The sequence below is a fragment of the Priapulus caudatus genome, unplaced genomic scaffold, assembly GCF_000485595.1.
Source record: "Priapulus caudatus unplaced genomic scaffold, Priapulus_caudatus-5.0.1 Scaffold2, whole genome shotgun sequence".
Classification (NCBI taxonomy): domain Eukaryota; kingdom Metazoa; phylum Priapulida; class Priapulimorpha; order Priapulimorphida; family Priapulidae; genus Priapulus; species Priapulus caudatus.
The window spans coordinates 164,561-191,702 of NW_014577063.1; the positions used below are offsets into that span (position 1 = coordinate 164,561).

Here is a 27,142-nt window from a genome sequence, read left to right on the forward strand (position 1 = left end):
GTCTCATAGGCTATAATAACTGGTATAATCGTTGGTTAAAAGCTTCAGAAAAATTACATTTATGATGTAAGAACCTTTATAGACGTCTTTATACGCCACACTACGCCACCCAATCATCAAAGCCGCCGCAGTGACACATTCTAACCACCCCCTAATTTCGTAATGGTTTCGCCCACTTGTTGCTCTCGCAGGATTACGGCGTGGCTGAACGGCGCGCAAGTCAGTGTTGCGTGTGATACTGGGCGTGCAAGTAGAAGCATCTGAATATACACGCGTCCCAAGTGGCAGGTGTAGTCGCACGTTGCCGTGTAATATATAGGCTAAAACTATTTTGAATTGCTCATGTACAAGTAGGAATCTCCACCAGAATGAGTGGAAGTTCGAGTCCGAATGTCGCCATGGCTGCTCACCATGTCAATAGTGCAGATTATTTGGCTCAGCTCTTGAAAGACAGGAAGCAGATAGCTGCGTTTCCAGCTGTTTTCATACACCTTGAACGACTCTTGGACGAAGGTAGGCACTGTATTGCTGTATGGCTTTTCGGATTTTCGGTTCTCTATTATGTGCTCTTGATACAATGTCATTCTTGTACACGTCGGCGTGCAGCCGTAGAGTAGAATAAATAGAATAAAATAGCGTAGCATAGCATATGATATCATATAGCATAGAGTAGCTCTAGTACTATAGCCCGCGTACAGTTGCCGCATACTACTGTACTAGAGCTAAAGCATAGACATGATAGTATAACATATCATTCTCTGGAATCGTCTTTCAATAATGTACTGATAGTGATAGTATAGCTGATAGTTCAAGGATAGAGATGATGTCCAGTACGGTGATTGGATAGGATGATGTTAGTTGATAAGATAGGACTGGACATCTTATCTATCCCTGAAAAAGGATAGAGATGATGTCCAGTACGGTGATTGGATAGGATGATGTTAGTTGATAAGATAGGACTGGACATCTTCTCTATTCCTGAGCCATAGGGTCTATGTCTCCCTGGGTACGGGTGTGAATAAAACCCGGACCCGGAAAACCTGCATATATAACCGGACTGGAGTAGAGTGGGTTAGGGTCTGGGTTAGGGTCCAGGTTTTATGCAGGTTTTCCGGGTCCGGGTCAGGGTTTTATAAACACACTCCCGGGGTACTGCCGGAACGTACCCTGGGTGCTGTCCGGTATACCGGAACGTACCCTGGTAACTATCTGATATGGTTAGGGTTTGGGAGTAGGCGTAGGCGTAGGCGAGGTACGGTCACGGTCCGGCATATTAGATACATAGTTCCAAGAGAGTACCAGGGTACGTTCCGGCAGTACCCAGGGAGACATAGACCCTGACAGCGATAGTACCGGTATACCATTTTAAAATTGGTTCTAAGGTGCTTGGGCTAGCCTAATGGATTGGTGCCCTGTTAACACGCTAGCCTGACCGAGCTACAATTCGGTACAGTAACAGCAGGTTATACTAAGTAAAGACCTGTATAGTTATATAAATACCACAATAACAACTGAAGATAGTAAACACTTAGTTGAATGTAATAAACGTGTGAAATTGGTATAATACGGTACTATGTGTAATCCGTGCAAAAGGCCAAGAGGTAGCATGTAAATGCTTGTAATGCATGTGATAAACTGAATTAATTAATTAATACACGTGTGTAAATCCCTAGACCGACAGTGTCACTGCTAAATTTGGCCAATGCTTACACGATATCACTGGTATGGTTGAAACGAAGTCACATACATATATGTAGGCTAATTAATACACTGTGATGACGGTGTGATGATACACATACATGTATCATTTAGTCTCCAGGACTAATACATAACCAGACCTGACCTGCTAAACAGAATACGGAATTGCATGTGTTACCATGCAAACAGTTAACATTTTGATCTTGTGCAGGAATCGTATTGACAGTTTGAAACCTACTCTTCTTACTCTTCTAACCTAGCTTCTGGCATTTTTATTAAATTTTACGTCCCTAAAAATAAGCCAAGTTCACCTCGTTTAATTCCTATAGTGCATTCCTAACCGTATATAGACCGGATCACAATAAATCGAACGTCAGTTTCTTAACAGGTTTCGTACAGTTTGTTATAACTTATACCTGCTAAATTCATTCACGCATCTCTCTTTCAACATGTGTACCTGTTCTGCTTATACGCCAAAGATGTATGCTACGGACAGTGAAAGGGCTGTTTGTTTGACTGGCACAATGTAGCTCCACTGCTAGGCTGCTACCGACCTCTTCTTGATCCTCTTATATGCACGAATGCCATGTTTGTGAGCGTACAGATCTACGGCACAGTAAAATGTGGGCGGTCCTAGAGTGCGCACACTGCAATTATAGTCCCTGTCTTGCACCTGACCTAAAAGCATTCTATATCAATTGTATAGCAAGTATGTCACTCAGCATGGCCTGTCACCGTTACAGTGGGAATCGACTCGAGTGAGTGAGTCTTCGTTAGAAGTGAGAACCAGACCAGGGGCGTAGCCAGGGGTGATTCCAGGCATTCTGGAATCCCCCCTGGTTTGTATCAAAATAGCACATATCTGATACAGTATGTATATAAAAGCATGAAACGAAAATTTTAACTAAGTTTTATTAATAGTATTATATATATATAGTAGGTTTGGAATCCCCCTCTTGGAAAGGCTGGCTACGCTACGCCCCTGACTATCCAGGAATATAATCAATCCATGTGGCACGCACCCGAGGTGATAAATTTTAATTCGTTTCAGTGACTTTCACTTGGTTAATAAAAGTGCAGTAGTTGCAGGACTGCCAGTGCTAAGCTTATACTAGCTGCTCATCAAGTAGATTTGTTTTATGTATAAAAAGAGACTGTTCGTGGGACAATTTCTAGCTGGTGAGAAGTAAGCAGGAGTAAAAAACTCACAAAAAACACTGCTAAATTAATCAAAAGACTTTCACAGCTTAGTCGCTGGCTTTTAATTTATTTATAGTACTTTCCATGTACACATACAAGACAACAACCCAAAGTCGAACAGCACGTTCATGAGTTTTCATAGTTCCCCGATACAAGTTTCGTTTTGTAGCAGTGATATGTGGTAATTACAGAGATCTCAAGGAAAATACATTAAAATAAACATTCAAACCTGTACTTATTTCAATACTGAAAATCCTCTGACGCTTATAAAAAAGTATACATTATGATTTCATAAGCTCGTAACTAGTTCCAGCAAAACCACCTTAGTTACATGAACGTAATTAAATTATAGCAAAACAGGGTATAGCATTAGCATCACCGTAGCTGGCGTGAATACAAGTAATTTTGTTTTTATGCACTCCTGACTATAGTAATAGAAAATACCCCTTTTTAGCTCATCTGACATAGTCAGATGCAGCTTGTAGAATCGCATGATCGTCCGTCCGTCCGGTCCGTCCGTGCGTGCGTCAACAGTTGGGCACAAGAATCTTAACCAGCTCGACGTACACGTCTCACGAATTCCGCGGATGTGGGGGGGGGATCGTTGAAAAGGACTCGGGATGATCAAATTTGGGGGGTCAAGGTCAAATGGTGTAAAGAAGGCGCGAACATTTCCTTCCTTAAACTTAAGCGGCCTATAGCGGAGAAATGCCAGAATGTGCGCGACCATACACTCTAACTACGTGACTCGACCTAGCGTCGTGATGAGCTTCGGTGTATAGGCATCATGGTAGGAAAAGGCCATCACTGCTGCCGAAATTGACCCGGAGTCGCAGAAAGTCAAAGGTCAAATGGTGGCACAGGGCAGATTGTTAACGACATTTCTCGAGGACATGGTGTTGACGGAGCGATTGAAAAACTTGGGTTTTGTTTCAGTGGTGGACCTATCCAGTTTTATGGCTTTATTGAAAGGACAATGAAAAGTGCTTTCACTGACGGCGAAGAGTAGTGTTCTGATAACCCTGTTGACCCTCAAAGGAGCGGTTAAACATGGATTTGTTATGTTAGAAAGATTTGACTGCCGGTTTGTAGCTAGAATCCTATACCATGGCCTGGAACTGTATTGAGGTACCAAGGTCACAGTGAAATTTCAAAAGCGTTATTTGCTTGAGAAGGCGTTTGCTGCTCCTAAATCGTATAATTTCTATGGCATTCTGTACTGGCAGTTGTGCTTTACATGTAACTCTACTCTATCGCCCACTGGCCAGCTGCGCCTGCAGTGCTAGTGCGGTCGGTGGGATACGTATGGTGTAGTTTTGCCGCGTTAATTAGTTACAGGTGGCCAGCTTTCGAATTTCAGCCTGTAGGCTTGCCGTAGGTAAATGGCATGAAGGGCTTACCTATTCTGTCTTGCAAAAATTAGTTGTTGCTATACGACGTACGATGGAAGCTGTCCAGGCTTCCATCTTTATTCCTAAGAACATTCAAACGTACGCGCCATCTCGTCGCACTTTCATAACGATCCCAACGAAAATGTTTTCGGGAAGGTGCCTGGATACCATCCCAAGTGTTTCGAACATAAGTGGCTATCCGATTTGTCCGTACTTGCCATTTCCACGGCAGCGACAAGTAATCTGTCAGGAGCTTTTTCGAGCAATTTTTCATAATTTTATACCATTCGCTCCGCCGCTGCTGGGAAACCTGAGTAACAAGTATAAACTGGTCGCTGCGCGGACAGAGTGCCACCCGAATTAACAATAATAGTATAAACATTTAATGTGAATATATATAAAACTTTACCGCCTTGCTAGCTCCACGAAACGCGTTCTTGCCTCAGGGTTAGAAGACCATCAGGACAATCGGCCTCTGATAGACAATCAGACATCGGTATAGGACAATCCAGTCGTACAGCTCGTCCGGCCAGCGCCTAACCTCACTCGAGAAGAGATGAGAAATGAGAGAGAGAGTAGAGAGAGAAGAGAGACGAGAGGAGAGACGGAGAGAGAGAGAACGAGAGAGGGAGACGAGAACGAGAGAGAGAGAGAGAGAGAGAGAGAGAGAGAGAGAGTGAGAGAGAGAGTGAGTGAGAGAGAGAGAGAAAGAGAGTGTGATCGAGCGAGAGAGAGAGCGAGAGTGTGATCGAGCGAGAGAGAGAGAGAGCGCGAAGGGAAGAGAGAGTAAGAGCGAGAGAGCGAAAGAGAAAGAATGAGAGACAACGAGGGAGAGCGAACGCGGCGATGGGAGGGTGCTCCTGATTCGTTTGCCCCCGAGTTTAGCATCAGAACACCTGCCGTCAGGTGAGCGGCGTCGCTCTGCGGCACTTGTTATAGGAATACGAGGCCATATGTGAGAATGCCTTCGTAGTACAAAATTTCACAGTACAGTCGTATTCTTATACAAGAGCGTACTGTATATATTAGCTCCACACTCTCCAACCCAGTTGTTTGTTAATTTTGTATAGGATGCCATGGGAGTCCGGTTTGCTTTTTAAGTTACAAAAACTCTGAACTAAGCTCCATCTAAACTAGGAAATGTCCATAAATGTCAAATTGTGAAGCAATGCCAGTAGTCGTGGGCACTTTTTATATATCACGCCTAACCTCAGCACACAATTGATTGGTTTTAACTGTAATAGGTTAGGCTTCCAAGCCATCGCGCCTTCCATGGTGAACTGGTGAGTTGTTGATGGCTACATATTATATTCGTTCGTACAGTGTGACATAAGTCACTTGTTTCTAAAACCGAGTTCAAATTGACACTAAACCTCAAAATAAAAACACTTGCAACATGTTAACATTCATATAAACATCATTTATATTTTAGTTACAATGTATTATAACTATGTATTATATATGTTAGTACAATGTGTTACTATTTAGTTAATATGTGTTTGTACTATCTATTGTATTCTTACTATATTTTGTTATTCAGTGCCCGTGGCTCAGTGACTGCATTCATGTTATTTTCTAGATCAGCATGCTTGATAACGAGTAACCAGTTTTATGTTTATCTAACAGTCGTCAGGGTTTAGCTGAACCAAAGTAAGGTTATTACTGAGTTTGCAGGACTGATATATAATCATTAATAATAATTTATCTTTGTCAAAAACGGACAGTACGCGGTAGTCTACCGGATTAGTTGTCATTTATACTAATCCGTGTGTAAATCGAACTGTTTGTTTGCTAACGGAATAGCTGCCATTATTTTGAACTTTGATACGGACTGAAACCAAGAAGGCTGCTAACGAATTTAATGAGAACCGATTGTTGGCTACTGTATTTCTTGGGAAATTTCATCTGAAACGGGAAGCAAGCTAGTGTATTAGTTGATTGAGTTTATTATCCAACAGCAAGATGAATAATAACACAGTTTTATGCAGTATTTCACAACTGAAATTCATTATTAACCATACATTGCGGTTTACTTTGTCAGCCATATCTAGTATATTATAGGCTTGAATTTAAATTTCTCTGCGTGATAGCGGAAATTGGCCAGTACAGTAAAGAGGCTTCTACCAAAAATGTTGAACAGCCGAAAATTTGAAATTGAATGAAATTTGTGCAATGTGGTAGGGTGAGAAGACTACATATCAGCAAGAGTGCATAATAGAGATCTCTATTATGCACTCTTGATATCAGACATGTAGTATTTCCCAGAGCTTTGATCATCCATAACATGTGGCACAACACCCCACTCAAGTCTGCCGACATATCACGGCGAACCACGCTGCGAAATTCTGCTATATAAAGCTTTGTTGCTTCCCATGTAATGGCCTGTTTCTATTACATTATTCCACAAAGAGAGAGATTGCTTAGAGTGCATTCCCCACATTTCCCAGCGAGCTTCTTAATTTGCCTAGGGTAAACTTGATAACAAGCCTGGCGATCAAAAGCACTCTCCGTCGTAAGCTTTGTCTAAGAAAAACCATCCGACAACATTCGTGCGTGGAGGCTGGTTGACATGCGCGCATGAACGAGACCTGCTATCATCTGGTCATCACATGTTCGCGCGCCTGTCTGTATATATAGCGGCGGCAGCGTCACACCGCTGCCCAGCCTCTCCGTCGTCTGCGCGCTGCATGACATCATCACCTCGAACTATAATAGTGCTTCCTATATGAGAGAGCACGCGGAGCTAGCCCCTGCCGGGTGTAAAATTACGACATGCGCTGAAAGACTGGCGCTGTTTACACGTGTATACAAACACTGTCGTGGCGCGGATTTCCTAATAATTATCTTTGCACCCATCGATCACACTATATTTAGACGATCCGTGTCGATTATATATATATATATATATGTATATATATATATATATATATCTTTAGTAAAATCAGATTAACTTTCTCATTTCCCTTGATTTGTCAGGGGATAAAATCACGAGGACATTTTGTATTTACAGAAATTTGACTGTTTTTCACAAAGAACCATATTGTTTTAGTAGAATGCTTAATTTGTAATTAGGTGGGGGGCAGTCTGACGTAGTATTATGACGGCCAATGAAACTTAGTTATTAGTATAAGAATCTAAATAAATTTTTGGCGAGTGTATATAACCAGAAGAGATGAGGTATGCGAGTTATCTTGATATGCACGGCCAATGTCAGTAATTTGCATGTCTATTTACCGGCGACCTCTTGCCACCACTGTACATGCCACCGTATTTAGACAAGCGTGAAACCGAGAAGGAATCCTCGCTAATGAAGCCAGTTGAGTCGAGTCGCGCATAACCTGATTGCTTTTATAAATGAGCGGCGCGGCGCAATGTTTACGGGAGACTTTTGGCTGCCGTAATGCTGCTGCGTTAATTCTCACGCTATGTTTATAAACACGGCGAAGCGCCGCATGTTGCCGCCATCGTACTTCGTTGGTGTCAGAAGAGGTGTTGTTGGAGGAGGTGATGGTGGCGGAGGAGGAGGACGAGGAGGAAGAGGTGGAGGAGGTGGAGGAGGGGGAGGAGGGAAAGGAGAAGGACGAGGGCAAAATGTCGGAGGAGGAGGAGGATGATGAAAAGGCTGTGATGGAAGAAAAGGAGGAGTAGGAAGAAGAAGAAGAAGAAGAAGAAGAAGAAGAGGAGGAGGAAGAGGAGGAGGAGGAGGAGGAGGAGGAGGAGGAGAAAGTGTAGGCGCCGGAGGTGACGGATGGGGAGGAGGGCATCGTCGCTGTTCGGTTTTTCTGCGGTCGGACGCTTGTGGCGTTTTGTACCGCGTAGAGGTTTTCACACTTTTGCGACGATCCACTCATCTCTGTGTAGTATGTTATTGCTGACTCGCAGTGTGTGTCAGGGGCACGAGACCATCAATACCGTAGTAACAGCGGGCTAACCCATCACATCAGCCTACCCCATCGCATCCCGCAGCCTCTGGGATGAGTATTGGCGGCTGTGTTTTGTAATGGGACGCTGGCACTGGTAATTGGAACCAGTTTTTACGCGCGTCTGTGAAGTGTTACGGTCCGCGGCGAAGGATTCGAGTTCCATAAACTCGGCGGTGATTCTCGTTGCTTACTGACAAGGGAAGGGTATTGCGTGGAAGTACGTGGAATGCGTGTACAGTGTACTTGGTAGCTTTCGGGATTATACAGTATAGGGCGTTTGAATAGAAATCTCCTATTCCTAATTTACTGTTTGTGAACAAATGTCAAATACGTGTTCGGTGTAGGACTGAAATAGGTGACTGTTAGACATTCTATTACATTTATAGTGATCGATGTTTCGACTGTATTCTGCAAGACACGTGCAAATAAACACCAGGCTAGTCAGATAACAAACGTTCAAAATATTCGTAGGGGTAATATAATGCATCTATGTATAATAAAAAAATTTATCAATATATGTGTAAGGTTATGATGTATAATAACAAAGATGGGCCATTTAATCAAATATTTTTATAATACTAATTCCCATTAATCTATAGGTTCTTGCAATTACCAAATGTAGTGCAAATATATTTAGTCAACACTTTAGAGCGTCAGGCAGTCGCGATGTTTGAAGGGTAGGGCGAAAATGTTGGTCACATTTTCAGAATTATGGTTTACATTTTGAAAGTACAAGTTTGGGTTAACAGGTAATAGCTCTAGAACTATAGCCCTTCGTTCAGCCACAGGCTAGAGTAGCTCTAGGACTATAGCCCGCGTACAGTTGCGGCAACTGTACGCGGGCTATAGTCCTAGAGCTAACAGGTAAAGTGACCGTAGCCAGCACGCATGTGTGCCGGTGTTACTGTACCCGTGTTTGGCTCGAAATACGATAGCTGATACTGATAGCCGCCTTGGGAGCCTGCGGCTAAATGAAAAACACACCAGACGCCCGCTGCATTCCTCTCACCGCGGCGCGAGAAACAGACGACAAGTGACTAATGAGCTGCAGATCTCTGCTGCAGGCTCTGAGAGCATGTAGACTAGGTTAGCCTGGACCCTAGGTTAGCCTAGAGTTCCCCCATATACAAGCATCGTAGGTTATAGCCTGGTAGTGTTGACCAATGCTAGGTGTCCTGTTATATGTTCATGAGTCCATGAAGAGAGAGAGAGAGAGCGTGTGTGTGTGTGTGTGTCTTCATGGAGTCCAAATGTAGTTCCTACCCGTCCAGACCCGCGCATGGAACGTGTGGACTACAGGCGCTGGGACGGTTTCAATAATAAAATGAGAGTAAATAAAAACTATTTGTCTTTCTTGTCGCTCTATCTTTCTGAGAATTTGTGCCCAGTGGCTTGCGTGCTGTGAGACTGTGTAGTACAGGGGAGCATTTGAACAGCATTTACGTAGAATCATTAGTCGATAGAGGATAGCTAAACACTTTGGTAGTAAGTACAATTTATGTTAATCTACAATAATTTTATGATTGAAACGGTCCAAGTTCATGTGGTGCGAAGTTGCGAACGTATTCGAATAAAACGATGCTCGCGGGTCGAGTCAGTTGATACGAAAAGGGCACGTATGCTACGGGGATTGGTTCACTGCGGTGCAATGCATGCCGACGCCTCGGTTTCTTGTTTGAAGTTGCAATGTGAGTGGCAGACAGGCTGGTCGCGTGCGAAGTGGGTGTGTTGGTTATCAAGCAGGCTCAGCACATGCTGATCAAACCCATCTACTACACCAGCAGGGCAACAGTCCTCTTCTTCCCAAGGGTGGTGGTGGGGGGATTAAAGGGCCAACACATACTGACACACTAGCTCGAGTAATTCCTGGTTCGTGGAGAGTATATAGCCGAGGCGCGTGCCATTCCTGATTCCTACCAATATAATATGTTTTCACTCACTCACTCAGCAAAGAATTATGTATTATTTCTGCCGTACTGTACCCACGAGGCTGTATTAAAACCACGATGCCTGAGCAGCGCGTAATTTGTATGAAATGTGCCTGAGCAGCGCGTAATTTGTATGAAATGTCGCAGCTTATAAACGCTGTCGTAATCTTGGAACGTATGAAAACAGCCAATAATTATACCATCTATTATTTGCGTAGTCACGCGCCGCCGCGCATGGAGATGCGATCAGTTGTTTGCGATATCGCGGTTTATAAAAGTTTCTTCATCATTAGCTCCACCTGTGCAGCCATTGGTTCAGCATCCCATCACCCAGAGAAAGGGGCTGCATGGTTAGAGTAACATCTTGGTAACATCTATGTTGACCGTTCTGCGGAGAAGAATCGTTCTGGGTAGTAGTAGCCTATAATCATGGCCGTGTTGTGTTGCAGAGATAAACAAGGTTAGACTGAGTCTCTTCCACTTGAACGGAGTGAAGGATGAGCCGCTTAATCTACCCGAGGCCACGGGACCGGTGGTCACAGCCTCCGAGAAGGTCTACGTGCCTGTCAAGGAATTTCCTGATGTAAGCCTGCAGTATGTGCGTGCATGCGTGCGTGTGTGTTCGTTGAGCGTGCGTGTGTGTTCGTTGAGCGTATGTGCTCGATGTGCGTACGAGTGTTGGATTGTACGCGTGCGCATGCGTGCGTATGGGTGTATACATGCTGGAAGGGAACTTGGAGGTTTCTGCAATAAATTGTAGCATCAAAGTATTGTTTTATAAATTGTAGGTATATATATATATATATATATATATATATTATAGCCAGAAAGTTGCATCACCATAACCTTTGCTAAGACGTGCATTCGCAGCACTCGGGTGTGGTTGTTTACTTATCTATGCGCCCACGTATATGTGAACAGCTACCGATATCGCATACATGTTTCTGCACTGTTTGTTTTTGAAGCCACAGACTTTCTGTGTGGTTCCTGGCATCCACGCCGCGTATATTCCCGCTGGTCCTTCCCGAAGCCTGACCAGTTAGCGTACCCAGTAGATTCCTATTCCGCTTCCCCTAATGTTTCTCACACATTGCTCCAGATATAGGTGTCCTCCGCTGTAATAAGTTGCCTAATCCGAGACTTACATCTCACACCATCTGTTCTCTTGCGTGTGTCTCGTCATACTATATGACCCCTTCAATATTGTCGCCGTCTCTACATTTCCCATGTGTCTACCTTCCCACGTAGTTTATCCATGTGTCTCCCTTCCGTCCACATGGTAAATAGCTCCATGTGTCCCCTCTCGTTATGTCATTTCTCCCATATGTGCCCTTCTCTCGCCGCATCAGCTCACCAACGTGTTTTGTGCTCCGTCTTTCCGTTGTGTCCCCCATCCACACCATCAACGGCCCCTGCCCGTCTGTGGCGCAATAAATTCATTTAAATATCGCTTGGCTGTTCCGTATTTGGTTCAGCCGCGTTCGAAACAAGATCGACGATTCAAGGGGGGATTGTGGGGTTTATTGGACAGTTATTGATTGCTGTTCTATGCGTTTCTATGCTGCCTCAGGAATAGAGTGTGGTGTGGCACACTGTATGGCCGTAAGTTACAGGTAAGCCCAGGGCGCCATGAGTTACATGTAAACTCAGGAAGCATGCGCTCTTATTACCAAACTCATATTTATATGCATGTGGTACACTACATGTATGTGTGCGTACGTGCGTATGTGCGTGCGTGTGAGAGAGCGTGGTAATGATCGATAATTGATATTCTTTTGGTGATTCACTCAGGCATGTGTGAGTGCGTGTATGGGCTGAATGTATGGGTTATAATCAGGTGGCTGTTATATAAACGCTATCTATTTCATCTTTGCAGACAACAACAGTGCTTTTCATAAGGCTCAGTTATGCTCGTAAAGCGTTCGTGATCTACTACAAAATCCACTATAAACTAATAGCACTACTTGACAAAATCTGTGATTGTTTGGAAATAATAGCTTTGGAGAGGTGTATAGAAACACCCGTTGACACGGATCTTTTTTGTTTGCTTTTCCTAACAGAAGGTTTATATGTAATGTAAGTTCTGCTGTGTTGTGTTGTGTTGTAATGATCCAAATGACAATTATTGTGTTGTACAAAAGCCACACAATTTATTTACTACAATTACCAATTGTAGGTGAATATACGTTATTTTTGCGTGTACAGTATAAGGCTGAATTGCAACCTTTCCTTTTCCTTGCGTATTTGGCTATTTCCTAATGATTTAGGAGTTTTGTGTGGTTTTTATATGAAAATGTCATCAAGTAACGAGTTTTAATCTGACAGGTGATCAATTGTGTTCGACTTGATTTTATTTACTTTATTTATTTGGGATTCAAATCTCGTTGTAAAATAATTACATGTAAGCTTTGCATTTGTGGGGGAAACGTTTACTATTCAACAGACACGCGTGTTGATACCTTCGCCGGTAGCTTTGGTTTGTTTAAAGGAATTGTTGCGAGTTAGAAGTGTAAACGTAAACGTTGTCGATTCGTAAGCCGCTCGGCGGCGTATCTGGTTGCTGGCACGTTGTTTATGTTCGCCCTCGCACTGCTGCTTGTTTGCAGTTCAACTTCGTGGGCAGGATTCTGGGTCCGCGCGGCATGACGGCGAAGCAGCTCGAGCAGGACACGGGCTGCAAGATCATGGTGCGCGGCAAAGGCTCGATGCGAGACAAGAAAAAGGTAGGCAGTGCGTCAGGGTAGGAGGGACGGTAATGGAGAAGAAAGGTGTAGGAAGTGTGTCAGGGTAGAGGGTTGACAAGGGAAAAGAAAGGGCAGGATGAGGGTTGATAACAGAGAATAAAAGGGTAGATGGTGTGGCGGGGTATGTGGTTTACAAGGGAAAAGAAAGGGAGTAGGCAGTGTTGCAGGCTATAAGGTTGACAGGGAAGAAAAAGGCGGTATAGGCAATATGGCAGGGTATGGTGTTGCAAGAGAAAGGTGGTAGGTATTGTGGCAGGATAAACGGTTAGTAAAAGAGAAGAAAGGGGTAGGCAGTGTGGCAGGGTATGGGTTGACAGGGAAGAAGAAACGGTAGACAGTGCGACAAGATAAGCAAGCTGATGAGAGATAAGAGAAGGGTAGGGACTTGGAGTGTGGCAGGGTATGGGGTTTACAAAAGGAAGTATAAACACTCCGTGAAGTAGGGTGTGGGTTCGATTAGAGGAAAACACAGATACGCACGCAGCTGTGTCGTAGTCGTCCCTCACTGTGAAGGAAAATCAGTAGCCTTGAGTTATTTTGCTGCCTAATGGATTCTGCTAGTAGCAGGAGGCAGGGGGCCATCGTTGGTCAAAAGTCGTTCCAGAAATAAATTAATCTTGAAATACTTCGTTAAACAATTATTTTTAGCGTCTTACTGGGCTGTCAGGAGTGATGACGCAGAGTGCGATAGTAGGATAATAATACCTCTATTATGAGCTCCTAATGATAATAGTGAAAGATACTATTAGCTCTTGATGATATCTCACTCGTTTGTTTTGAAACGCACGTGTAATAATAGAATTATCATTAATCGGTCTGAGGCAGACGCTTATGTGCATTTAGCGTGGGGCGGGAGTGAGTTCATCGGGATGCATCAGATGCGATATGTAGCAGTTGCTTGATGTACCAGGATGTATTGGCTGTTCTAATATTGTGTAGAATATAATAAAATGTAGTGGCTGGCGGCCGTTCTAAGGGTGTGTAGAATGTAACGAGATGCACGTGCGTTGGATGTAATATGATATATCAGCCGTTCAAATATTGTGTGGAATGTATCGGAATGTAGTGGCAATTTCAAGTGTGCGTGCATGTAATGAAACGTAGTTTCCTTTCATTTGCTTAATATGTGCATAACAATGTGCAGTGGTGATGGATCATGATGTATTGGATGTTCCAAGTTAAGTAAAGTGAGGTAGGATGTAAGGAGCGTTATATAGCATGTACGTGTGATGTATCAAGGCGTATCACTGTCTCAAGTGTGTGTCGGGGGTGTCAAGACACGAGACGACAAGGCAGTTTCAACAGCCCGTGAGATGTATCAAGATGTATTGGCTGTTTTTCGCAGTCTGCATGATTAATGGCTGCATGTCTCCCTTTCAACTCCCTCTCTCTGTCTGTCTACCTGTAGGAGGAAGCGAATAGGGGCAAGGCGAACTGGGAGCACCTCAGTGAGGATCTTCACGTTCTCATCACATGCGAGGACACCGAAGAACGCTCAAAGATCAAACTGCAGAGAGCAATGGTGTGCATCAAGAAGCTGCTCGTGCCCTCTGTAAGTATATCACGCCTCTCTCACGCACTACCTGCCGTACACTCTACACCCACGTGCGCGCTCTGTACCATTATCCCATGCTTTCCTCTGACGTACTGGTCTCTTTGCCGCGTTGCTCTGTGCTGTTCCATTGGTATTATCTCTCTGCATCCTGACTCCATGTTGTCATTACCATATATACCAGCTTATAATGTGTGCAGTCATGTTAAAAATATGTGCGTGCGTGTGCGTTGAGGTGGGTGTCTGTTAGGCTGTTAGTTGGTCTGGGAGACCTGTGACCCAGGGAAAAGGGTCTCTTTTGAATCCGATTCATTTGGGTCATCCGGGTCATTTGGGTTCAGGTAAAGCAAGTCGATTGCAGGAACTCGTGCCTTATCTAAAAATTTTGAAATACAATTGATTTACGATCGCATGCTAACTGCACGGCAGGCTGAAAATTGGGTGCCAAGTCTGCGAGTTTTATTGTGTTACATTTATGTGAAGTATAGGAAAATGTACCCGTACTACATCATATCTGATCATATCCTAGAAGAAGCATGGTACAATTCTCTCCTCCTACTGAGAAGGCTGTACTAATCGGTCCTCACTGTGTTATGGTCGGCCCCTTTTCCATTGCATTACGCTTACGCGTGTATATCTGTCAGCATACTTTCTTCACACATGTTTACGTGCTAATATTTGCAAAAATTAAACATGCAAAACAGACAAGGAGCTTGCGGATTCTCGTGCTTAAATGCGCGCGACGCGTTTGACCGTAATGCATCGCGGAAATCCACCCAGACGTCCGCGCGCTGGTAGCAAACACCCCGGGCGGCGGGCGCGCGCATCTTACTCCGGCCTTCCTTCGCCGCGACCTTCTCGGTGCACTGCAGCAAGAAAATCAGCTATGTGGGTCGCGTACAAAATACTGGCCGCGCCGCGTAGCGTGAAATGAGTTTCTGCTCATCCTTTCACGTGAGCATCCCGCGACTCAGCCCCGGGGCTGTATAGCTAGCACGCAGTCGTCTGAAAAGACTTTGCGGGCCGCTTCTTGCGATTTTTGTTCTCGTTAAATGGTCCTGTCTGTCAGCGGCAGCGGCAGAAGTGCGGCTCACTGCATATTGTCGCACATTGGCGTGCTTTCTTGAAAAGCCAGTGAAAACTAAAATCATTCTTCATAATTGAGAGAGTGAGAAGCATCTTGAAATAGCAGTTAATTACAACGAACGCTGTTGTGATTTTTTATGTAATGGTCACCGGTATATGCCTTGCATCGTGATGTCCATGCAGCGCCGTAATAAAACGTTTATATTTTGAATGCGTGACAGCAAGAGTAGATAATATAACATATGTTACATTATCTACTCTTGGTGACAGTATAACGACGTCTATATCTTATCAGTTGGTAATTAAGCGAATTCCTGGCTTACTTCCAAAGATGGCTACCCTGGCAGGCACAGATCGGGACGCCATTGTTGCAGAACTAATATGGATTCTGAGAATGTGAGAATGTGATGATACTATAGAAGATACAATGGCTGTTCACCTTAAATTGACCGTGTAAACATCTACAGTGAAGGACACTTAGAAAATGAACTCGCATTTATAGGTGGCACATTTATTTGTTCTTTTTAAATGACCTATTTAATATCATCAGGTGAAGGTGGCTTAACCAGTAATGGAGTGAGTGTTTATAGTCACCAGCACATGTGTTTAAAAAGTGCCTTGCATGCATGTGTCAATGGTGGCAAACTCATTTTTTGTATACGGCCGACATTATTAATAGAATAACCAACCTTTTTTAAGTCATGCAGTCGTTAAATGCCTTCGAAGTCTAACAAATATATCTGCGGACGAAAATGGGCCAGTTTAAAACATAGAAAATCGCACAAAAACTTTATGCAGTTTGCAAGCTGCAGGCTGGTGCTTTTTCTAGTAATTAGTCTCGCCTCCCGGTCCATTACATCATGTATATACATTGATGTGGATCCTGCGTCTTACGCAATCGCAGCAGTAGCGTAGCAGAGCATGCAGACAAGCTGGAGCTGTTTGACACTCGTTTTTGGTTGGCCATCGTACTCAGAAATAATTATTTTTACCAAGGTTGAATTATTTTTACCGCAGTTAAATCATGTGTAACAAGGTCTCTGATTGCATCAAAAGCCAATAATTTAACCGTGGTTGAAATATTTTGTCTGCGGTTGAATTCTGTGTAACACCAGCTCTGATTGGGCAAAGGGCCAATAATTTTACCACGGTTAAATTATTCCAACTGCAGTAAAATGAGTATTTCTGAATACGACGGCCAATAACCATACTCGTCGTTCATGCGCGTGTTTTTCTCTGTAGGCTGATGGTGAGGACGACCTCAAGAAGAGCCAGCTGATCGAGCTGGCTATGCTGAACGGCACCTACCGCGACGAGAACAGCCTCAAGCGGCAGCACTCACAGATGCAGCAGCTCGCTGGCATGCAGCAGATGCAGCCGCGAGAGTTCGGCCCGTCCGACGCCAGCCATCTCCTTGGTGGAACCTACCTGATGGGTGAGCCACGCACGCGTGCGTCTTCCTCGTCTCTCAAACACCCAAGTGTGCTTGCGAAGGCGTGCTGCCCAGAAGCGAAAAACAAACAATCAAATCACAAGAACACATGCAGCAGCAGCAGCAGCAGCAGCAGCAGCAGCAGCAGCAACAACAATAAAGAGCAATCCATGATGACAGTCCATATTAAATTTACTGAGTGGTGGGAGGCTAGCTGTGGTCGCCATGTCAGATATTCACGTGCTATTTGTAATGGCTGCATGACTAGCGTCAGTGGCATCCATGTGATTCAGTATCTCTGTGAGCGAAGCTGTTATACCATGCGTGGGTAATGTCTATATGCCCATGGTAAAGGAAATGAAACCCAGATTTGAATTTATGTGACATGGTCATGGCGTTTGCTGTGATGGTTGCGGTTAATAAAGTCCGTATCTCTATTGGATGCATACGGTTACAGTTTCACAAAAATTATTACCAAAATTGAAAAAAAAGGTAAAGCTGGTCCGGATATTTTTATTTCATGTATTTATGTCATTGACTTCGTAGTGAGTGCCTTTAAGGCGGTGCATTTAATACTCTAGGTATATACATGTAGCCATGTAGCCTAGGATTAATGCCAGGTGTCTCTCATCTGCTATACGAGCGGATGAGGTTATATGCCACATTGCGCAGTGATTAAGCTATTTTATTATGGTTGGGAAACCTTTTCATTGTTTTTTGCTTGACTGTACTCTAAGCACATGTTATGTAACATATAGCCGTTTATCTGTATTATATTCCAGCTGTATATAGCTTTAGTCCATAAGCAGGACTTTCATAATATCAGATATTGAGATTAGTTAGCTAATGACATCTTGGCTGACTAATAGCTGTCAGAAACATTCGAAAAATACCACAGTTATCATTTCAACAGGAGAAAAGAGAGAAATCTTCAGGAAGCGGATTTTCCTAGATCCCAGCATACTACAAACTGTTGCTAACATTTGATTTAATATTTTCACTACGATGTATAAGCTAGGGTGTAAGCGCCAGCAGTACAGTGATAACTATCTTTTAACAGATTCATTCATCTGCTCTGTGAACACTGAGTTAATAATGCATTTGCATGTCCAGTTACCCTTGATGTGATCGTCAATTGTGTGTCATAGACACATAAGCTTCACTTCATTCCAGTGTTATCAGTCATCATTGAGTGATCATTTGTTGTGGGTTTTAATAGGATTCGAAATTAAATGAAGAGCCCACGCCTGAATTTGTTTATTCGTTTTCACAATGTACTAACTAATAATATCAGTAGTACATCATAACAGATGTCCATCTGTTAAAACTGGATAATTTTGATTTTAATCATGCTCATCCAGGCATGCGATTAAACACGTGATTTCTTCGCTTGTAACAGAAACGCCGAGGCTGATGTCGCCACACAACGTCGCCATGCAATCTCAACAGATGCGCTCGTCCGGCCAAGTGGGGGCGCCACTAATCCTGCAGCCTCGTCCCCAGCTGACGCCAGGTGGCGCCGCAGCCGGTACTCATCTGATTGCTCACGGCGGCATGTCGGGGATGCCGCCTCCGCTCATCTCTCCCGTCGACACGTCGACCGGCTTGCCGCAGTTTGTCTACCCGTTTGACTACCACCCCTACCTGACGCAGACCCCCACCAACCTGCTTGAGGGCTACCACACGCTCGACCAGAACGCTGTCACTCTAGGTAGGTGCAAGGACGGACAGTCTTGAAGCGGCGTTTATCCGCCGATCTGTCATGCCTGCAGTTCTGTTGCCAGACTTGTTTTGAATTTCAATTTCACATCATCACTGGTGTATCGTGTGGTTTGCTATCTCATCAGCTAGTATGGGGAAGTATTGAGAGTACAGTCAGGTCACGCTTAACACGATAGATGAGTTCCTGAAACTCGAGGTGAATAATTTTAAGCAGTGTTTTTTTTTCTATTTCAATACGAGTGTGATTAAGTGTGTCCATCAAGTTGGAAAGAGAAGTCCATGTTTACGTAATCAAGTGTCATGTCAGCATTTAACAATGTTATATATTGGCCTAGCTCACGCTAATGACCGTGTTAGTCGAGACTTTCAGCAAAATATTATGAGCGCCGGCGGCTCTCGGCAATGCAGCAGAGTCTCTATGTGTGCGTGTGCGTGTGTGTGCGTGTGCGTGTGCGTGTGCGTGTGCGTGCGTGCGTGCGTGCGTGCGTGCGTGCGTGCGTGTGTGTGTGGAAGAATGACTGCTTCTCAGCTCCCCAGCTTTATAACACGGTGCTTACCTTGTGATGCGGCAGCACCTGGCACTATATATACGCATAGTTCTCCACCTGTTTAGCTGTGGGCGTGGTTCGTTGTTTAATGACGGGCGGTGCTATTCATGTAAGCACTCATCGGTTGCTCGTGCGATGAATATTGATAGTGTGAGTGTCTTGTAGACGTGATAGAGTGACATACTCAACACGCGCACACGCACAAGCGCACGCACGTGCACGCACACTGCGCACGCACACTGCACACTACTGTGTCTTCCCTGGTACAAAAAGATGTCTCTACCTGTTATACAATTTATTCTTTACTATGTTATAAAATGCTGTCAACATGTTTTCCAGTGCTTCATTTACATGCTTTCCAATACTGACCGTCTTTCACCTGTTATACAATTAATACTGTCATTACTATAGATTGCCCGATTATTTCTGACAACTCGGAGCGCTGCACTCATGCTCTTAGCTGCACATGTATCCAGATTCCTGATCAGCAAATAGATGATTGTAGAATAGATAATGTTGTTTTCCTACTGTCAAGTTTCCATTTAAAATTTCTGAACGATGATTCTGCCGCTGGCTACTTATAGAATCGTAATCGTGCAAGAATGCACAGAAAGCATTTCCATCATGCTCGTATTCTTTGCTAGAGTATTCTAGTCGGAAGAAATCTTTCTGTAGTCTGCTGTGTACTGACTGCATGACAATGAGCCATATTTAGGTTAAACTCCAGTAATGTATATTAATTAGCGCTAATAACAAGTTAGACACGAATTAATGGGTATTTTTTGGGAATTAAGCACCATTACCTTCCTCAGCCCTAAAAGGTATTAATACTAATGATCGGTTTTTGCCTGTATCCACATACATTTACATTATCGTTACATGGCTTCCATGCACTCATTACATTTATTGTATTTTCCTTTTTTAAATATTTGAGGCCAAGGTCCTAGATCATTTAGTTGTTGTGCCAGAATACAAAGATTGACCTATTTTCCTACAGTAACATACAGTAAGGGATCTGTTAGTAGGGGATTTGCTAGATCTTTTCCAAAGAATGTTGATAAGCCTTTTTCACAACCCAACTGCCACCCCAATTCTTCGTTCGCTGGTTTAACATCATGTCATTGATTCCGTTGCTTTTTTACTGCTGTGGCATTTTACTGCACGAGTGCGTCAGTCAGCAGCAACAGCACATGGGAATGTCGGGTAGATTCTAGTAGACGTTGTAGTCGCAGTATGAGTAGTGTATCGCGCGACATATGCCCCCACACACATGCGCCCAATATGCGCGACGCTGCGTCTACGCAGACTAACTGGTCACCAAACAACCCTAGTCTATAGCCTCGCTGACTACTTCATGTAACACGTGCAAAACACATGTTACATTAGTTCTATAGTTTTAGGAGCAACAGTAGCAAGCTAGAACGACAAGAGTAGTACTAATCATAGCAGCAGCAGTAGTAACAACAACAACAACAACAACAACAACAACAACAACAACAACAACAACAGCAACAGCAACAGCAGCAGCAGCAGCAACAGCAGCAGCAGCAGCAGCAACAGCAGCAGCAGCAGCAGCAACAGCAGCAGCAACAGCAGCAGCAACAACAGCAGCAACAGCAGCAACAGCAGCAGCGACAGCAGCTTGGCAGATTCGTGATAGGATAAATGCCAGCAGCCATGTTGAGAAGCTCCACTCATCATCACGCTGCAGCGGAACATGTCAGTGCCACTGGAACCTACGCCACGTTCGCATTCCTGCTGACACGGCCGTGGTGACCGGCATATGTTATTTAACGATGGGAAACTGTCCGCAGCTGACAAAATTTGTGTGCAGCGCTCGCACACGCGTGTAGACAAGCTATCTAATGCAGCCTCCGCTTGAGTTAGGCACGCCGCGCCGCTGCCGCATCTGCACTCAATTTGAATGCTACCGAAAATAGAGGAGCGCCAGAATGTACCTCTTCTAGATCGATCGGCCTTGCCCTACATGAGAAATTAGCGGTCAGCGTCCCCTCCCCCCCCCTCTTCCCTTCCTCCTCTTCCTCGCCTCCTCCTCCAGATGGCGGTATAATGAGGGGGTGGGTAATGAGGAGAGCATTCACATTCGCGCTGGCGGGAGAGAGGGAACCCAGCCGTTCCTCGCTCTTCCCGCTTCTCATCGCGCGCCCGAACATCTATCGAATTAACGTTTGCGATCGGCGTGCCTAACATCACATCAAGCATACATTCGATTAAGCGATGGGCGTGCCGCGTGCGTTTTCACGCGTGGCGCAGCCGACTGCAACAGTGAACCCGTTTGAGTGTAAGTCGACACCACTAGGTGGCGTTTTTTCCGCGGTGCGGCGGCAGCATACGCGGCGCATGCTGCGATCGCGGCCATCACTCGTTCCGCTTGTCAGCCGCGAATTCGTCGGCTAAGCCAGGCTACGCCACCCCGCTCCGACGCTGATGTCGAAAATTCCTAATTGCATTTCGGCCCTGATTAGTCGAGATTCACTGGCATCTGCTGACAATTAGCTAGGAGCTCAGTCGGGAGAGGCGGCAGGCAAAAATTAGCGGCTTGGTTAGATCGGTTATAACGAGAACGAGAATTTTTCAAACGCGCAAATGTGGAGGAGAGCTACTTGAAAATAGGTTTCGAAGTGGAGTTGTTGGTAAAAGTACCAATGACGAGGGGCGCTACAGGGAAAGGAGGGCCATCGCAGAAAATTAACAGAAAGCAGCTAAAGGTGATTACATGCAATGGCAGAAATCTTGACGCATTCGATGTAACATGTGAGATGATGTAGTGGTTAACCCGACCAGGCTGTGTGACTAACGTCAATATATACACACGCACACGCCCACACACACACACACACACGTAACATACGCACACGCACACGCACGTGGTCTCCTAACCCTAGCAAAGACCATTTCTTGGAACTAGTAGTGGTGTGCGATGCGTATGTAAATCCCACAAGAAATTATGCTTGATAAATTTAGAGAAGTGTATTAGTTTCCCGGCGTGTATGGGGGGAGGGGGGCGTTGATTAAGCATGCGCATGTTTTTAGGTGAAAATAATAACAGCAATTAGGAATAAAAACGCCAGAATAATACGCCTAAATGCTTATTCGACTTTGAAGTGTAGCAATACTGGGAGATTCATCTCATAATATAGCAATATATACTGTATATATCAGACAATTTTTGGCAAACCATCGTTGACATGCTCGTGGGGAAACTTGCAAAAACCATCTCGTAAATTCGAAATGTTAAAGATATTGACACTAGCCCTGAAATTGTGACGTAAAGATCACATAGAATGTTGATTGTAGGTTGCAGCTGGTAAGCTGTAGTTAATTGAGTAACTTGAGTTACTTAGCGAGTTTTTGAGAAACCATGTAAGTAGCTGTTCAGTTTCAGGTGTTTTTGTAGTTTTAAATCCGCCGTCATTATTCTCTACTACATCGCCAGTAGTTTTAACACTGAAAATGCTACCTATGGCGCAACCGCTTGTGTTTCCTCCTCTTGACCGTGTCACTGTGACTAACCACATAGTCGGCAGCCAGCAGCGGGTGTCAAATTGCCGGGGTAGGTTTACGTATGTCAAGACGAACAGTTTTCGAAAAGTTTATCTGATCTAGCGATTCTGCCATGCGATGACGTATCGATGGGTGTGCTGACGAGGTACAGGTGACCTCTTTAAGTTTTTCAATTCAATTTATTTTTTCTTAAGCCTAATTTTGTTCTAACACTGTTCACACGCCACCTCGAGACGTTCGATAATGGCGGTCGGCCGCATTCGATGATTCGATTGGGCGAAAGTCCCACTGTCAGTCTGTTTGAAAGTGTTGGCAGCCCCGCACACACTCCTCCCTCCACATACGCCACGGCTTGAGTAGTGCTTCTGTCTGTCGCCACCACAATCATGCCTGGTTCACGCCTTGCTTTCACTGTACTAACAACTGTTGCTCTCACGCAGGTGCAATAGCGAAGCAGAGGCGCCACCTAGCGGGCATGAGAGACCACCCGTACCCAAGGCAGGTCTCCATGCAATGATCCAGGTTAGTTGCAGCTAATACCTTCTATGCGTCTTCTTCCGCGAGCGTGTGGCAGAGGCGAGGAAAGGCAACAACATGTAGATACGTATGCGCACGCGTGTGTCTGCAAGGTCTACTACAGAATGCGTGTGTGCGTCTGTGCGTGTTTAATACAGTGGCAAAGTCTACAGAGGAGCTGTTGTGATCCAGGTCCAGTGTTAGAAGATAGGTAGACATTAAGTGTGCATAATGGGGTAACACGAAGATTGTAATATCTTACTACCTTTAGCGAGAGGGAGTGGGAGAACATGTGTTTGTGTGTGCGTGTACGCGTTTAGGCCGTGTTAGACACTTTTTTTAAGAAAGTTTCTGTAAGGCCAGACATCCATTACTTTCTACCAGTATGAAGGTTCATTATATTGCAACGTTTAAAGCGTGCAAATTTAATTGATTTCTCTGCGAGATATTATTCTTAAGGAACCATGTATGTTGCCTTTTTCTCTCATTGCAGTTCAGTGACTGTTGGTTTGCTCGCACCATATTAATGACTGTTCTAATTTGATACGAATTTTCTAAAAATTACGTTCGCTCTTTCACCACTGCATGCTGACGCGAAGGCGTGGATGCGATGGACGCGTCGCCGCACATTCATCTCTGATCATGAATCCATTGGCGTATGTTCAGTAGGTCCAACTGTAGATCGGTTGTGGAGCGATTTAGTCGCCGTCATCGTCTCCCTATACCTAATTAGTGTTGCGTTTCCTGTGCGAATATTAATGAGGTCTCTGACGATCAGTCGGTGATTGCGTTGACGCTGACAGCGTTACGAAAACATTCCGTCGACAGGGAACAGGTATTCGAGAAGCCGATGCAAAGATGGCCGCTGCGCCGCGTGATATCTCCGTTTCATATTAAATGTCGTGACAACATTCCTCGGTGCGTCGATGTCGCCCGCTGACTTCTTTCCTCGCGTCGAAGCTGTTGTCGACTTCATTGTTAATCGGTTTTGTGGGCGAAAGTGGTGCTAACTACCATGAAGTCATAAACTGCGAGCAGCGGTTCGCTGACCACGTATAGGACGAGTGGAGTAGAAGTAACTCTAGAACTATCGCCTCCCATGCTCCGCATTGCGTGGCACATGTAATGGCGGAGCATGGGGCGATAGTGTTAGAGCTAGAGTAAATCCCGCTCCAGATGAGACCAGCGTCAAATCGATTTATATATCATTAAAGTGGAAGTAGATCGCATCGTTTTTTATCTGGCGTTCATCTGAGGGGGTCGCGCCGTTTTAGACCCGGCTGTTGCGCTGCGGGCACGGTTGCTCTGCCAGGGTGCATGACACCATACAAGGGTTAGGCGGCTGTCTGCCTACCTACGCACACGCGAGGCTCCCTGCGCGGCTATAACCAGATCAGCTCGTCAGCGCCTGCCCGCATGTGTTGGCAGCGACGGGTTTTTGTGATGTGAATCCATAAGTACGAACTGCACCTTGCAGGCATGCTTTCGTGCGCTTTTAACAGGCAGCCCCTGGGGTTTACGCGCGCGCACGGGCTTGCGCGGCTCCCTGTTTACGACGGCACGTGGTATTAATGGGTTCACCCCCTTGTTTACGACCACACCCCCTTGTTTGCAATAGCGTGCTATTTTGTGCATTGCCCCTTGTTTATGATGGTGGGCCATTCGTTTGACAAGTGGTGTGTAATTTTCTACAATACTAATTGTTTATAAACCAAGCATGTTAATAAATTATTTTAAAAAGACTTTTTTACCAACAAATCATCATTGAAGCTATATGTGTATATTTACTACTATATACGAGACTGTTGAGACTGTTTTCATCTCACTTATTTATATTTGTTATTGCTTTATATTATTATATTTGATCATTCTGTTTGTTGTTTATATTTATTTATTTATATATTTATTTATATATATATTTATTTATTTACTTATTCATTTATTTGTATATTTGATTATTATAGAAACGATCACGTTTATATAGTTAAATAATTATATATTAATAATTATATATTATATATATATAATCATTGCCCATCTGACTGCATCCATCGTTAAGCAGCACTTCGCATCAGAGATATCTAGAGAGTAATATTGTTGTAATTCAGTCTAACCTCTTCATTCTCCTTTGTCACCCCAATGGGAGGGGAATTAAGTTCATGGTCATCCACCCTGCAGATGTATTTCAGGGCGTTTATACCGGAACACCAACGATAGTGTGCTGTTTATAATTATAGGAGCTTTAATTGTTATTTTGGCTGCACACAATCGCCGATATGAAGCGAACATAAGATATGAAGTATGTTTGTGCCTATGGCTCGTTTACAGTAGATCTCTTGCGGATACAAAGCGTGCGTTGCTTCCTGAATTGTCCAAACATAAATATTCAGAGGAGAAAACGATCTTACAATAGTACCTATGTATGTCTTGCGTTGACCTTTTTTCAAATACAAGCAGCGGCAAAAACGAACGTTTTTCTGGGCTGGTGTAGCTTGTACGAGTCTTGCACGGCAAACACAACCGTGGTGTTGAAATGTGAATGATAGTTAGTTCTGTACCAAATTTAGCGGTTCACTCACGTTGCAAAATCATTTGTGGGCGACAACACGTAGTTATATAAGATTCACGTCATAATCCTCAGCACTGGGATCCTTCCTGGAAACAATAGCTTGCCGCCTATTCGCGCGGTCATTGCCTTCCTATTGAGGAGGCTGTAATTTTGACAGAATTAATTTACAAAAGGGAGCAAATAATGTTTATTGACTTAGATTAGAAAGCTATATTTCTATTAGAGCAAACAAGTTTGGTTATCACTGATGAGTTGACTGGCGATTTGTCGGTGGGCTGGTGTGATTTTGTTGCTGTTACTGGGTTAGATTGTGGTTAGGTCCCCCTAATAAAGCCACCAAGGTAGATGAATGAGGTTTGAGTTGCTGAGGTAATATGTCAGGCTGTGGCAGGGTAACTTGTAAAAGGGGATCTAAAATCACTGCTAAAACTGCTGGCCCCACAAAATTTTGACGTATATAATGAAGATTTCCATCAATCAGAGCATGCACTCCTATTTCAGACAGTGCAGTTTCTCATTTTATTCTTGTATAAAAAAGGAGTCTGGAACCAGTAAGTTGGGCAGCGTTGGGCAGTGCTAAAGATGGGATAGTTCATTGCGGCATGGTTCCAGCTTAGGTCTTGTCCGGTGGTGTTTGTGGGCAGTTTACGAATAGTGTGTTGTAGTGAATCAAACCCAGTTTCCAGCGTTTTCGCGTTCGAATCTGATCCTGCTGTGTGTATACTCTCCCGTAGGTCAACGTTATTTAACCCGTTCCCGGTATGTATATGGCCAGGATGTATATGGTCAGGATGTATCGTAGGCGTTTGTTTGTGGATATTTGAAGTTTATTGCTTGATGTCGTTGTTGTCAAGTGGGTGGGATGCCACTTATGAAACCACGAACTATTCGCCGTAGTCGTTGTTGACGATTACATCAGATCAGTTTGAAATTTGTGGTGCTAAAACGCCTCGTAAATTTCATCAAATAAACGCGAGGCATCTGCGTTAGCGGTTAATTCTAGCTCTAGTCGGCCATGCTAGTACTGCAATATACAGTCAGACGTCTGGTAGCGAGTACTTCTGTAGAACATGCGCTCTTGGCGCTTCCCTTGAATTGCAGTTACACCGCGAAAAACTTCTATATTACATACACCTGTGTATAAAGGATACTTTCGAGGTTTCCCTTGAGTGACCATTGAGTGATATTTGATTGCTGATTTTCTGAATGCACATAATGCCTTTCGTGCGCCATAATGCACACGAGTGTACTCCGCAGCTCCCGTCGGCGCTATATGTAGTACATGCACTGCTGTTCTGTCCTCCAGAT

General features: G+C 44.3%; 1 protein-coding gene across 1 annotated transcript in view; it reads left to right on the forward strand.

Moving 5' to 3' along the window:
* Positions 1 to 210: 210 nt before the first annotated feature.
* Positions 211 to 27,142, forward strand: part of LOC106819916 (protein held out wings-like) — a 30,199-nt gene continuing 3,267 nt past the window's right edge. The window contains exons 1-7 of the mRNA XM_014824518.1: positions 211 to 513; positions 10,590 to 10,723; positions 12,747 to 12,863; positions 14,293 to 14,436; positions 16,765 to 16,957; positions 18,354 to 18,665; positions 23,190 to 23,271. Of these exons, the coding sequence (XP_014680004.1) occupies positions 369 to 513; positions 10,590 to 10,723; positions 12,747 to 12,863; positions 14,293 to 14,436; positions 16,765 to 16,957; positions 18,354 to 18,665; positions 23,190 to 23,266 (1,122 nt within the window). The 5' untranslated portion in view covers positions 211 to 368 and the 3' untranslated portion in view covers positions 23,267 to 23,271. The remainder of the gene's footprint in view (positions 514 to 10,589; positions 10,724 to 12,746; positions 12,864 to 14,292; positions 14,437 to 16,764; positions 16,958 to 18,353; positions 18,666 to 23,189; positions 23,272 to 27,142) is intronic.